This window comes from Myotis brandtii, unplaced genomic scaffold, assembly GCF_000412655.1.
Source record: "Myotis brandtii unplaced genomic scaffold, ASM41265v1 scaffold58, whole genome shotgun sequence".
Taxonomy (NCBI): Eukaryota; Metazoa; Chordata; class Mammalia; order Chiroptera; family Vespertilionidae; genus Myotis; species Myotis brandtii.
This window is the reverse complement of record NW_005370176.1, coordinates 1,855,408-1,871,045: the sequence shown is the minus strand read 5'-3', so window position 1 is coordinate 1,871,045 and position 15,638 is coordinate 1,855,408. Positions and strand designations below refer to the sequence as shown.

Below are 15,638 nucleotides of genomic sequence, written 5' to 3'. Positions count from 1 at the left end.
ACTGTAAAGAAATATTAACTTTTTTCCTCTAGGAAAGCTTAAGTGCAACTAAAAAGTAGAATTTCCAAAACTGCTTTGCAAAAAATGTTGCTTAACACAGATGTTCCTACTTATGTAACTTATCTATTTTATATTATCTGGAATTTAGCACATTCAAGAACAAAGTCTTTAGTTCACATAGCAATAAGAGATAACACATTACACACCTTAACCGACCATGAAAAGATTGTTTTATTTCATGAAAATATTCTCAACAGAGAACACTATCTTAAACAAAGCACTTACCATTAAGAAATCAACATGTGCACAAAAAGAGTAAAAATTATTGAAAAATTAAAGTTTTGGGACAATTCACATGTTCAAAATTTAAGAATGATTTAAACTGTGCAAGTACAAATGTCTGTCCTATTGTAATAACCCATATACAGGTTGCACTATTCCACGTGAAGGAACTTGCCTCCTAAGGAAGCAAATCCTGCTTTTAGAAAAACAAACAGTAGCTTGAAAAGAACAGTTAGTCCTTACAAGAAAACCTTAAACTTTGCCCTCTGTGGCTGCTAGCCAAACACACACAAGCACTTCAGGCTTTGTACAGAAGACAAACACAGCCAGATCACATTTCCTCCTCATTGCTACCTTTCAAATACGAATAGCACTAGGATTTAAAACTACTTTATGTAGTCTGTCAGTATTGAATAATGTCACATTATATAAATAACCCTGTAACGAGATTCAAAATCTAAACTTCATAGTTTACTAGCCTCAAAAGTAATACACTATACGTCAGCTGTGTAACAGGGGCATATTCGATCTTATGAAGACATTAACTTTCACACAGTTGTCATTCACTTTAGTATAACTAGTATGAATCAAATAACACTGGGAAAAATTATTAAAGCAGTCACACAGCTTCTAAAATATTGCTTAAAATCCAACAATACACAGACTATTTCACGTTCTCTTTCTTCCCTCAAAACAGTAAAGAACCAAATTAATGAAGCGTCCATTGGTAGAAATATTCCCCCACCCCCACCCTCCTCCCTATTAAACACCACTAAGAACTTAGTTAAGATACAAGTCATTAACAGAACCACAAATGCGAGGCAGGACAACATGAGCAATAGGGCACTAACGACAATTATATTTACAAGTATAAACATACAGAAATCTCCATTTTACAAGTAAAAGTGCACATAGATCATTACAAAGTTTCACTAACTTTCATCTGGTTCAAACAAAAGCATCACTTGGAAACAGACTATCATTGTAATAATCAAATGAGAACATGGTAACCCCAAATTAAAAGACAAGTGGGGGAGAGGTCCATAAAACTTCTCATAAAAACACTGAGTAAAGTCAAATGGACTTGAACATGTCTTTAGTCTGGTGCATAAATTTGGAGATGCACCGTCAAACATGGTAGAGCTCTAAAAGCCACCTACCGAGGCTACATCGCAGCTGCAGCAGCCCTGGGAGATAAAGGAGGTCACACAGAGCTGACACATAAAGCCCTTTGTGGGATACTGTAGTGGTAGTGTTGGCAATCAACAGATTTAGGCACTCTAGTTTAAGGCAGCATTTGAATGGAAGCAGCTGACTTCTGACAACAGTCCTTTGTCTTGAGGTGGTGAGTATCTTCTGTGTTTACTATGCCAGGATTTCGGTGCTGACTATAGATTCTTCCCAGACTGAGGTGCGGAAGATGTATCACGCTTCAAAGAGTTCTTTCAACTGGGCTGTAGGCTAGAGCATAGATGTTTTCTTTTTCTTATCATAAATACTTCAGGTTCACAAACTAGTTCTTCATAATGCCAAAACTGGAATGTTTGCAGTGGGGAAGTTATAGCAGCATACACAAACAACAGGATGAGAACATTAGTGCTGGAGATGTTTGACAACGTGATTTGCGCTACAAATGTAAAACAAAACTAAGACTTTGACAAGAACAAGGGATTATAAACACATGCCTGAAAAACCTAACTTGCTCACTCTACACATGCAACAGGATGTTAAGCAAACACAGAAGTGGCGCAGGCAGACACTGACAAATGGCCATGGTTCTAACAGACAATGAATCTAAAAGTCAATTAAAACAGAGCTGGGATAGAGATGGTGCTGGTGGGACCGCCAAATGTAAGACAAATTTGACAGCTCTGCATTCTTTCTGATTTGGACATCATTAAAATAAATGGAAAAAAGGTTAGCCATTGTTAGCTTTTTTTCCTTCATGTGGATAATTGTGAAAGAGGAATTTAAGGACTTAATGACTTTTTAAAACAATGTATGGAAATGCTAATGAAGTTAGTAAAAAATAATGATGTCTGCATGCACTCATGCATCTTGCTTCTCTCATTCTCTCTCTGAGCCTGACAACTCTAACACCCTCCCCCCCCAAAAGCAGCTGCATGTAACCTCCTTCAACATCTTGCCCATTTCCTCAGAAACCCTCTTCAGGAACCTGCAGTCCAGGAGGAAAAAGAAAAGAACAATTACTGAAGACCTTTGGTAAGACCAAAAGGGATGTTCAGTTTAAAGCGTCCGTCCTAAATGTCCCTAAAATTATTTTATAGTCAGCTACTGAAAACACCAGAAAAATTTGTAACACAAGCAAAATTAAAGACAAGGCTTGTAGCTGCTTCTTCACTTCATTCCCAGCACAACTAGCACTGCACAATCCTTGATTGTACAGTGCTATCAACAAATGCTTGTTGAAATTAATTGGGGGGGAAAATCTATCGTAATAACTGGTGACCCAGCTAAAATGAGGAAATGCTCTAAACTGTAGTACAGATAACCTCCTCAACCCACTTAATCAAAAGTTCTTTTCTTTTAAACATAAAACGTGTCAGTACTTCTCCCCCAGTCAAGATTTTCTATCTTAGCTTATTTTAAATCTATTTTCCTATTATAACCGCTAAATAATCACTAAAGTGATATTTCCCAAAGGACATTTTCAAGATAAAAAATACAAGCATTCGATTAATTTGAAAGGGAGCTTGTATGTTCCTGAAAATTACTAGTAAGCCTGAAAATATTATTAGGTCTCAAAAGAAAGCCATTCTATTCACCTAAGAGCTAGACCAGATTGATTTATTTTGGAAGTCTCTTGATTTGCCTACTACAATAGATTTTGTGCTAGGTACATATTTTCTTCTTTTAGGAAACCAAAATTAATAGGGAGGAAAATGAAAATGGTTATATTCTTATTTTATCCAATTAGCCAACTATTATTACTTGTCTTCTTAGAGACTGTAGCTAAATTCAAATGCCTATATAAAACCACTCTTTGGGAATCAGCTTTTTATAGCTTTTCATAGCAGTTTTAATTATTTGAATTTACTACAGTCACTGAGTTTTCTGAAGTGTGTGTATGTACATGTTTGGGAGGGGGTACCTTTTATCTATGGATTCCTGCCCAATAGGTCAAATTCCATTCTTTATAAGGCAGAAAAACACAAATCCTTCACACAGACTTAAGCAAGACATAAAGCAAAAGGCACCAATTAAGCTCCACACCAACATCACTCACGTTAAAGCATCAACGAGAACAGTTTCTTGTGGTCATATTCACATCTTTAAGATCGAGCATTCAGCTCACATAGTGAACAATAAATCGTGGATGCCCTTTAAATTTTCTGATGTTATCCCACCCGTTGAGTGTGTTTTTGTTTTAAGTTATCATTCCTATGTCACAAAGCTGCCTGGTTAGTTTAGATGTAAGTTACTGCACCTTTACTGTTTTTCTCTAGAGTTACATCTATGTATGATGTGGGAACGTAGCCTTCTTCACCATTCTGTCTCCGAGCTCTTGTCCATCCATCACCTTTGTCCTCCTCAATAATGTATAGAACTTCACCTTCTTTCATTGCCAGAGTACCTTCATTATGTCCTAGATGAGAGTTTTCATAGTACAAGCATAACTTAAACACAGCAATAATTTCATATAAAAGTTACAAGTAACAACACACAAAATAACATGAAACTCTACTAAATTTCAATGTGCCTAGGTCCACTGACTCTCATTAGCAACATCTCTACTTTGCAGCAATACTTTGTAGTTTACCCAACACTTTCATATACATTGTCTCATGTGAACTCCCAGGCTGGCATTAATATCACCCCCATGTAACAAGTGAAGTATAAGCCACAATGACATATGACTCGCAAGGGTACTCTAACTGATTTCACTACTTCAACTTCTTTCCCAAACTTGAGTGGTATTGCTATCTAGAAAATTCATGAGATGTGGATCAGGAAAATAGTAATAGTGGTAGTAGTAGTAGTAATAATAATAATAATAATAATGGTAATAGTAATCTGAGCTCCAAGATTAAGCTCTCCCTGAAGTCAGCTAATACAACCCTTCTTTAGTTTAAGACAGTGAGAGGGTGGAAAGAATGTAGCTTAAAGAGAGAGCAGAGAGAAAACTACACTCTGGTGATGGTAGAAGAAGAATGGTTATAGCCACAGAGCACAAACTTTCTTTAAAACCTCATCAGCCTCAGGGCTCTTTCCTCTCAACCCCCAACCCTTCCAACCTGCTTAGCAGTAACTATTTGCACAAATGAATCTTCATATAACATATGCTAAATTCCTTCTCTAGTCTCTGGATTACATTATAGCAATATCTTATTTAATACTAGAGGTGCAGTGCACAAAATTCATGCACAGGTAGGGTCCCTAGCAGCTGCCAGTGGCTGACTGGAGTCTCCCTTCCTGGGCTGCTGGCTGGGGCCTTCCTTCGTTCTGCGCCACCCCCTGGTGGTCAGCACATGTCATAGCAAGTGATCGAACTCCTGGTCAGTCGAACTCCCAAGGGGACACTTTGTATATTAGGCTTTTATATATATAGATTTTCTTAGAATGAGGAGTAACTAAAGACTTTACACAATTTTAAAACCAATAAAATTGGTGGGGAAGGACCTTAATTCACATACCATTTTACAAAACAACTTATTTATAAAGGTGTTACTGGACTGCTCTGTGATTTGAGGAACAGGATTTTTCAGAATCCTTTTCCCACAAGAGAGGGAAGGGTGAATAAATGTCTGCAGGAGAGGACCACAATGACTTCCTCCCTTCACACAGTTTGTCATCCAACTCTTGCAGAGGAAAAGATGGCAAAGTCAGAAGCTACCATACCCTCTCCTTCCCTCATCTGAAAATGTGGCCTACAGAGTCAGGATATGGTGGCATTCAGATATGCCATTTGCCATGTGCTTGTCTCCCAATGTTAGCAAGTTACAAGGAAGAGCTTGAAGTGACATCCGCCCACCTTCCACTTCCTGGGTTAGAATACATGATTGAGCTGCTTGAACTTTAATGAGTACATTAAGCATTAGTCACATCTCTGGGGGAAATTCTGTATCAACCAAAGTTGATAATTAAGTAATAATCTGTATTAGTATACTGATAAATAGGTAATTTTCTTTTAATGTCATGTATGGAATGAACATCTCTGTATCTGTAATACAGTTAAGCAAAAATATTCATACTAATGAACTAGGATTATAATTATCTGACAATGTACTATTTAGCTGAGGACATTAAAGTAGATAACTCATATATGTAGACTTAAGAAACCAATTTTATCATATATAATGTATTAGAAAAATCATACCATCAAAAGGGTAAATAGCTTTGCAGTGTCCAATAGCAGGCAAAGGATCGTCATCTTCAAAGTCATCATCAAACTCATTGTGGTGACCATGCTGTTGGGGTGGCCCACGGACTTCTTGGTTTGCATCATCAGTGTAACTTCCCTCAGGACTATAAAACATAAAATTATCTCTGATCAAGTATCACAAACATGGGAAGCTTTTATATTGTCTCAGGATCAATTCAGAGAATTAAGTATCTATGATATAGTTCCAAATTAAATCTTTATTTTCTTAAAACTGACTCTATCTATCTATTCTATCTATCTATCTATCTATCTATCTATCTATCTATCTATCTATCTCTTCTAAAACAAAATGAGTCTTTGTTGAATTTCCTGAAATTAAAAGACTACAATATTCTAGACACATAGCATGTATTCAGTGAATATCTCTCACTATCACCAGGTCCAGAGAAAAAGTAAAGATGTATTAGATACTTGTTTTTCATTATCCTGGATTTATCACATCTCTTTTGCAAGAGGACCCTAAAATTCCTTAGGACCCACCCAGACCCGTGTTCAGTTAAAAGGTTTCAGGTGGCTTGTTCTGTCCTAACTCCAGAGGGCTCATCTTAACTCAGCACTTGTATGGCCAGAGTGACGAGCTGACAAGTAGGACTATAACCCAGGCAGATATAAGAGATGCACAGAGACTTTGCTTGGGATTGTTGAAAGAGAAGCTCCCTTTTCCACTGGACTTGAACCTGGAGAAATATGAGCCCAGAGCTTTGAAAGATTACCATATGAAGCGTTAAAATGAAGCCAAGACAGTGGAAGGCAGAACTGTGAAGTGGAGAGAGCAGAGTCCTGAGGATGTATCATCTGAGCTCCAAGATTAAGCTCTCTCTGAAGTCAGCTAATAAAATCCCTCTTTAGTTTAAGCCAGTATGGGCAGAGTATTTCATTCTGTCACTAAAAACCCAAAGACTCCTAATAAAGTTCATTTGCAACTAATCATGTTACCAGGAAAGTTAGTAACTTAGAAAATAAAAAAATAAAAAACTCAGTAATCTAAAGGCATTTGTTTCTTCACAACTTTTTAAACCAGAGAGAAAAATGTTAATAATTTTGCTAAAGAATCAAATGACTAAGATTTTAATAATGGGGAAATCTATGTGATTAGATTTAACAGCACTTTCAGTATGCCTGGAAAACATTTTTTTTACTTTATCTTTATTGTTTAAATTATTACAGATGTCCCTTTTTTACCCCATTGACCCCCCCTCCCCACTCTCGTCCCCTCCCTAGGCCTTCACCCACTACTACCTGTGTCCATGGGTTATACCTATATGCATGTATTTCTTTGGTTGATCTCTTCCTTGCCCTCCACCCCCTTCACTCTGAGGATCCTCAGTTTATTGCATGCTTTCATGTCTCTGGATCTATTTTGTTTGTCAGTTTATTTTGTTCATTAGATTTCACATATAAGTGAGATCATGTGATATTTCTCTTTCACTATGTAGTGGATAAAAAAAGCTGTGGTACATTTACACAATGGAATACTGTACAGCTGTAAAAAAGGGGATCTCTTACCCTTTGAGACAGCATGGAGGGACCTAGAGAGTATTATGCTAAGTGAAATAAGTCAGTGGAAGACATGTTTTTAAATAACACAAGCCAAATAGATTAATTATTAAAATCTAGGTTTTATCTAATAACAAAACCCAATATATTTGGGGGTGTTGTTTGATATACTGAAGATATGTACTCTTTCAAAAAATGATAATGGAGAGGAGAAACTAATATTTGTCAAGAACATACTATAACCAGGTTTTTACTACTGGATGCTTTATGTACATTACTTCATTTATTACTAATAACCTGAATAAGGGGTATTTTAATCTCTATTTTATATTTGAGGACACTGAGACTCAGAGAGAATTAAAAATGAACTTAATCAAATTATAGTGTAATTAAGTAGTAAACTAAGATCTCTCAAATTCTTCTCTAAGGTGAGTTCTAATTTGTTGGACTTTATTTTTTTTTTAATATTTTTTTATTGATTTCAGAGAGGAAGGGAGAGGGAAAGAAAGATAGAAACATCAATGATGAGAGAGAATCATTGTTTGGCTGCCCTCTGCATACCCCCTACTGGGGCTCGAGCCTGAAACCCAGGCATGTGCCTGGAATGGGAATCGAAAAGTGACTTCCTGGTTCATGGATCAATGCTCAACCACTGAGCCACACCGGCTGGGCTAATTTGTTGGACTTTATTATAAAAAAGAAAAAGACATATTACAATAAGGGAAATGCCACAATGATATGAAAACATGGAAACTTAGCAAAGTGCCTTTTGGAAGCTCTGGTCTAAACTAACAATACACATTTTTCACAAAACTGTGAGCAAGTTGACAGTTAAATTTTTCTTTGGCATTAGCTACCCAACTCCATCTATTAGGGCATCTCCCCAGGCCTGAGGAGCCTATGCCTCCAGATTATAGCTCCAAGAACTTTCTATGTTCCCATCTCTGTTTTGGGATGCATGACAAACAAACTGAGCAGCAATATGAAATTTCATACTTCACCTATAGCTATTATAAAGAAACAGAAAATTTAGGTTCGAAAGACTGATGTTATTAAAGCCAAACTTGTTAAATGAGGGAGGAAGAAAAAAATTATATGAAGTTTAGAAAAAAAAGTGAGAAAAGTTTGGGAGAAAAGAAGAAATACAAATAAAATACAAAAAAATGACCTTTCTCGTCCCTGTGTTACAAGATGATTTATGTCACTGCTATGTCTTCTGTCTCCTCTCCCACCTGTTTTGCCTTCAACTTCAGAGAGCCATGCCTTAGGAAAAAAATAAGTAAAACTGAGCTTAATAAATACTTTTAAGAGCTCATAAGATATTCTACATTTAAAATGTGCTTTGAGTTGTTATGATTATGTAATTCTTAGCGAAGGGAAACCTTTATTCCAGTTTGGTCAATGATCAACTTTATGGCTAATAAAAAATAGTTTAAGTGTTTATTTTTATATATCATTTTTAATTTTAAAACTTCAACAAGGGACTAAACATTATGTACCATATGATACCTTACTTTTAGTTCATGAGCACTGAAATTAAATAAATATTTGAAGATAATTCTAGCAAAAACTAACCTATCATGATGAAATTTATACAAATGAATTTATCTCAGACAACTGCTAAATAACAAATCTCTACCTCATTCTTGTGGATTTCCATTCGCAGGCGGTCAATATTATTCATGGTCTCTGCTAACTTAGGCTGCAAACTCCCTGGATCCCCCATTTGTGGATTTTTCTCATACACATCTTTCATTTTGTTGAGTGCTTCTCTGAAAACAAAAAGGAAGCCATAAAATTAAATATTCACTCTATATATTTCCAGATAAAAGAGTTTCATTTTATTTGGGGACTCACATACAACCTAGTCTGAAAAGATTCACATCTCTTTTAAGTTTACTAATCTGATAAAGTATATAGTGTGTGTAATTTATGGAAACATCCTTTAAATCAATTGAAATATCAAAAACAAGTTAGATTTAATTTCTCATTTCTTGCTCCTAAGTGAGATTATATATATATATATATATATACAGACCTATACATATATGCTTTATCAAAGGCTGGAAGATATTCCTCAATATTCTTAAACTTATCATATCCCAAATCAAACTCATATTCCGATCTAGACATTATTCCACCTTTTCTTAGAGTTCACAGCATCAGCATCCTCCCACCCATCTATACTAGAAATAGAAATGCATCTTTAACTTGCCCTCTACCTCCAAATTCAGTTATTCACCTCCTCTTCACTAATCATAATAATAATAGGTTATGACTCAATCAGCTCTCCTCAACTCTGACAGCTGACAGTACTGACTTACACTCCTTAATACTCATTTCCTGCCTGATCTCCTGGAGGGTACATTTTCTTTTTCCTTCTCCTCACTCTGCTGTCTTATATCTCCCTCACTGGCTCCTCTTCCTCTCTTCATCCTTTAAATGTATGTTACATAAAATGACATAGGTTTCTTCTCATCTCATCCTACACGCCTCCTTCAGAATGATCTCTTATTGTTTTGTTTTTTTCCAGTTTTAGTGAGATATAATTGACTCATTGCTTTAATATCACCTATCTTTAGATGATACTCAAGTATATATCTCGTCCTCTTTTTCTCCTAAGTTCTAGATTTGATTTTCAAATCCAACTACATACTTTCATATAGATTTTCACATATTTCAAAAATCAACATAAACAAAACCATGACCTTTGCCCCAAATTTATTTTTTCTTACTGTTTTAATTAAGTCTTTATCTATACTTCTGAGGTAGAAAGCCTCCATTTTTCTCTTCTTGGACATCCAATCAGATGACAAGTCTGACCTACTTTGCCTTTTAAACAATTCTTATAATCTACTCTTTTCTATTTTCAAGACACGGTTTCAACATCTCTCACCTAGCTGGTTTGGCTCAGTGGATAGAGTACCGGCCTGCAGACTGAAGGGTCCCAGGTTCAATTCCAATCAAGGGCACATGTCTGGGTTGCAGGCTCAATCCCCAGTAGGGGGCATGCAGGAGGCAGCCGATCAATGATCCTTTCTCATCATTGATGTTTCCCCTCTCCCTTCCTCTATGAAATCAATAAAAATATATTTTAAAAAAAAGAAGTCCTCTAATTGTTCTCCCTGATGTCAATGTCTTTCCTATAAAATCTACTCTTCATATAGTTTTCAATTATCTTTCTTTAGAATACAGAGGTGATAGTATCACCTACTTTCTCAACAACTTTTGGTGACTCTCCAATACCTCCAGAATTCTACAAAAAAGCATTCAACACTTTATATAATTCATCCTGAACCTTTTCATCCTCATCTTCTGATATTATACTGCACATAATTTCTAATCAAGTCTCCTCTGGCCTAGAGCCAGTTCCAGGCCATGAAAGAATATTCACATTTCTGTGCTTTTATTCTTTGTTTTTCCTCTTGTCCTTAAATATTCTTACTCTCCCTTTATTGTCTAATTTCTTCTCTGACAAAACCCTATCCTCCTGTCAAAGTCTAACTCCAATGTTCTGGAAACAAACCAGCTGTTTGGATGTCAACTCTGATATTTACCAGATACCTAATCTGAGCCACATTATGGATATATTTGATACTCAATTTCTCCACCTTTATAACAGGAACAACAACTTCAGAGGGCTATTTTGAGGAATTCAATGTAAAATGCTGGGTTCACTTTCTAGTACATAATAATCCCTCAATAAACATCAGTTTCCTACACAATCACCCTTCCTCTTCCCCCAACTTCTCCCCAGTGACGTTCGTCTTAATTATCCCAGTAAGAATTCATTATTTTTTTCCTCTAGGTTCCCCCAGAACTTTATCTCTCTATTAGCAGCTATAATAATCCAGCTTGTACAGAAATTAAATCACTGAGTTTTATCTTTCCTAACTAAAATGTGAGCCTATTAGGATCAGGAACTATTTTATTACCTCTTTGTATGCACTAAAGTCCTGACAGTCTATTACATATAGTAAACCCTAAATATTACATTATATGTTATAATTTCCCAGAGACCATTTACATGTTGCTCTAGTAAGAAATATTTTAACATTTAAAAATTATTTAACGGGGAATTAATATACAACATGGTATATACTGTATTGTATATTTGAAAGTGGCTAAGAGAGTAGTTACTCATCACAAGAAAAAACATTTTTGTGACTATGTATGGTGAAAAATATTAAATACTTATCATGGTGATCATTTTGCAATATATACAAATATTGAGCCATGATGTACATCTGAAACTAATATGTTAATACGTCAAATATACCTCAATAAAAAATGTAATACTAATAGAGTTGGTCCTCATTATTTGCAGATTCCATATCTGTGAATTGCCCATTTGCTAACATTTATTTGTAATCCAAAAAGGAACACATGTGGCATTTTTATAGTCATTAGACATGCACAGAGTGGAGAAAAATTTGAGTCATCTGATTTATGTGTACATTCTCAGCTGAGTTCAAACAAGGAGATACTTTAACTTCTTATTTCTGCTCTGATACTCTGGACAAGTGTCCTTTCTGTGCTCATTGTTGGTGATTTTTCTCTTTATGAGAGCCCGTAAGCGTAGTGCTGAAGTGCTATCTAGTGTTCCTAAGAGCGAGAAGGCTGTGAGGAGAAAATACATGTTATATAAGCTCTGTTCAGGCATGAGCTACCGTGGTGTTGGCCCTGAGTTCAAAATTAATGAATCAACAATATATATTTAAAAACTTGTCTTTAAGGAAAGCATAAAACAAGGTTATGTATAGACCAGTTAATACAAATGTTGTGACCAGAGGCTAATATCTGGAGCCCTGTATTTTCTGTTTTGGTATTCACTAACCAGTGTTCACAGTGACTTTATGGAGCCTAACTGCCACAAATGACGAGAACTGATTATAATGCCTTACTTCATTTATAATCAAGCAGACAATCATATCTGATATATAATTCTTAACAATCCCTTTAATCACTCATGCCAGACCTTAAGCTCCAATTTTATCTTCAGTGTAAAAGCAGATAATAAGTCACCAATTCACTGTAACAACCCTTTATTCATCATAGCTCTCTATGTTCATTAAAACAAAACTGAAATACAGGAATGTTTTTATAAAATTGGGGAAAAAATAAAGCACTGAGTGAGTGAATCTGAAGCCATAGTAAAGTACTGTTTACCAACATATTTTGCTGCAAAAGAAATAATTATAGCTTCAGGTTTCTACTGAACTCAATTTATAAACCAAAGCAAAATGAAATTTATCCAAGCATAAGAGGTAGTTGATAATGAGTCATCAAGTGATTTTGTAAATTTTTGGGAGGCATAAATATATACGATTAGCTCCAATAAGTAATCTGCAACCCAAGAAACTCTAAAATTTCATTTTTACTTGTGACACAGCAACCATAAACACTTCAGAGTGTTTTTTCCCCTCAAAAGATATTTCAACTAGGATGAATGATTTTTAAACTTTTTATACATCACACCTAAACACATCACTCAAAATAGACCCTGAAAGGAATAATAATGGTAGAGAGAACTTAATGGAAAAATACTTCTGATCTGATTCTTTTTGTAGTTCTCTGTTAAGCTCGTCAATGCGCTGCTGTAGTTTTTTACGTCTCTGTTCTGGTGGCAGATGACTGAAATCTTCTAGTGCTGTGCCCTGAAAAGAGAATCTAAATGAGTATAAAAAGCATTTTCAAGAAATTTTGTTTTTCACATATATCTGTTATAAAATAAGAATATCAATTTTTAAGTTTAATTTCTAATTAGCCCCAAACAATCCCTTTTAAGAAAAAGAAATCTACATAGATATGTGTGTTAATTAAAACAACTGTATTAACAAAAGGCTCAAATTCCAGTCAGCATATAAAATCATGAAACAGGATGGTAAAAATAACACCAGATAAAGATATTAGGTAATGACTAGTATCACATTATTCCCAGGTCTTGGCAGAGTTAAAATAAATACATATGGATCTTCTTACAGCAACAACAACAAATGGAAACACGTAACATTTCTCATCTATATATATTATTGTTTTATATATAACATATCAACACATCCCAGTCAGCATATTACAAATGTTCAGACTGAAAATATGAAGTCTGTATAACTGAATTATGTAAGCAACTTACCTCATAAAGACACTCTAATTAATGCATATAGTCTTTGAATGATTACACTTGTAAACCAATCTGTTCTTTAGAACCAAAACATACTTGACAATTAAAAAACAAAAGATCCACTAAGTGAAATGTAAGTAAAGATTATATTCCAATAAGGAGTCTTTTCCAATTATCCTTTTGTACAACCAAATAATATACCTCAGTTGTTCCTGAAAGAATGATATAATCCAAAGAGAGATATAATCCTTCTTTTGGAAGTAAGCTTGATGTTTGCAAATTTCTTAATGCTTTGTTTTTCAAAAAATTATATCATTGAAGGAAAGTGCTAGTATTTAGATGTAAATTTGATTGAAATGATGTCATTCATTTCTTAAATATTAATCATGTTACTATTACTTTAGTTATTTTATTAGAGATTATACAATGGAGCAAATATTAGCAACTATTGATTCCATCTGATATAAACCCATATTTACATGGTTTTTATATCCTCCAAAAACTAATGACACCTATCTCATTCTTCTTTCTAAAATAGTTATTTTAAGAATACACAAGTTCAGTTTTTAAAGTGTTGCTGAAGGGAGCTCCCAAAATAAATGCATCCTTGCTCTGTGGGCCACTTGTGCCTATAACATAAGCTAAAAAGCTTTATTTCACCATTATAAGAATGCTTCCCTTACTTTAAGAAAAATGAGAACACTCAATTTTAGGATGAGCCCTGATCAAATGTAACATTTAATTAATAACAGAATCTCTAGAATTTTCCCAAATGGCCTTCACATATGGACATTCAACAAACTTGCCTAAGAAGAAGGATATTTTGTCTAAATAGCTGTTGTTTTTTAATCTACCAGTCACCATACATAAGAATCTGTCAAATCAATCAAATTTGACCTAAATGAATAAATGGCAATATTTCCTATCCTTGAAATTTAGTGGTCAATTATCATTATATGTTGTCAGGTTTAATCTAATTTATGGTACAGGTTTTGAAAACTATTATATATGTGCCAAAGATAAAACTTTCTAATTTATATTTTTTAAATATGTGTTAAAATTTTGAAAAACTATTTAATAGAGTGAGAAAATGTATTCCAATGTAACTTATTTGGTAGTATTACAATAAACTCAAAACTAGCTATAAATCTGCCAAATTTCCATCTATCCCTAATCAAACCTTGTTCTCAAATTTATTAACATTAGATCCTAGACACTTGCATATGTAATATCCCATTTTGACATTATAACCTATCCTTCTATAGAATATGAAAAGTAACTCCACTCTGTTTCCTGTGGATGTAATGAAGACCTCTGACGCATTTAACAAGTCTCCTACAAGGGAATTCATAAAAGGCTGAATTGCAAGAGTCTGAAAAACAGTGGTTTATTTTCTAAAAGTGAGAAACTATGTAAGAACCCAATAGTTTTGGGCTAACATTTTCACAATGTACTTCCATTAATTTGTCTGAAATACATAAATGTGTAAAGGAACATCTCTCTCTTTCTCTCTCTGTCAAATAAACACACACACACACACACACACATACACACACACACACACACATATACACACACACACACACACGATATTTAGGTTTGTCAGAAGAAAGCACTGACTATAATAAATTAGTAGAGATGGATAGGATTAAAATCAACTGGTATAAATACAGATGTAACAGGACAATAAAGACAGAACCTGGCTAGAGAACTTCGCTATGCTGATCAAAAAAAAAAAAATTAGTAGAAAAATTTTCGTTCTTACTTTCTGGAAAACCCAATGATTCTTATGATAAACTCTCATAAACTCTAAAAAAAATCAAATTTATGTTATTTTTTTAAAGGGTATTTAAAAGGGAAGCCCTGGCCATGGCACAGTTGGCTGGAGCATCGTCCTGTACACCAAAAGGTTGCAGGTTTGATTCCTGGTCAGGACACATACCTCAGTTTCTGTTTCCATCCCTGGTTAGGGCATGAGCCGGAGGCAAGCAATCCATGTCTCTCTCCCTTTCTCTATAAAAATCAATAAACATATCCTCAGGAGAAGGTTAAAATAAAGTATTTATAAAAGGGTGTTAAGGAAAATCATTTAATTTTCCTTCTATAAAAACAAACTTTTGTTCTACCATGTAACTTTCAAAATAGCATATATATATATATATATGGCTAATATGCTAAGTGTCTGTCCGGGTAATGACATCACATAGCAATGCCCGGTTTCCTCTCCCTAGCGACCAGTCTCCTTGCAGTTTCTTCAGCCCAGGAACACGACTTGCTTCATAGCCAGGTGGAAACATTTCACACTTTAACTAAATGTCTGTGAAGCATTTTCCC

The 15,638-nt window shown here is 34.8% G+C and overlaps 1 protein-coding gene across 3 annotated transcripts in view; it reads right to left on the bottom strand.

Moving 5' to 3' along the window:
* Positions 1–207: 207 nt before the first annotated feature.
* FNBP1L (formin binding protein 1-like) overlaps positions 208–15,638 on the bottom strand; it is a 64,699-nt gene continuing 49,268 nt past the window's right edge. For 2 of the 3 annotated variants that reach the window (XM_005878985.2, XM_014550040.1), the window contains 6 exons: positions 12,731–12,840; positions 8,823–8,955; positions 8,352–8,446; positions 5,621–5,769; positions 3,731–3,889; positions 208–2,458 (listed from right to left, as the gene is read on the bottom strand). In XM_005878985.2, coding sequence (XP_005879047.1) covers positions 2,451–2,458; positions 3,731–3,889; positions 5,621–5,769; positions 8,352–8,446; positions 8,823–8,955; positions 12,731–12,840 — 654 coding nt within the window. In that variant the 3' untranslated portion in view covers positions 208–2,450. Of the gene's footprint in view, positions 3,890–5,620; positions 5,770–8,351; positions 8,447–8,822; positions 8,956–12,730; positions 12,841–15,638 lie in introns of all 3 variants that reach the window. The other variant, XM_005878986.2, reaches the window with a different exon arrangement.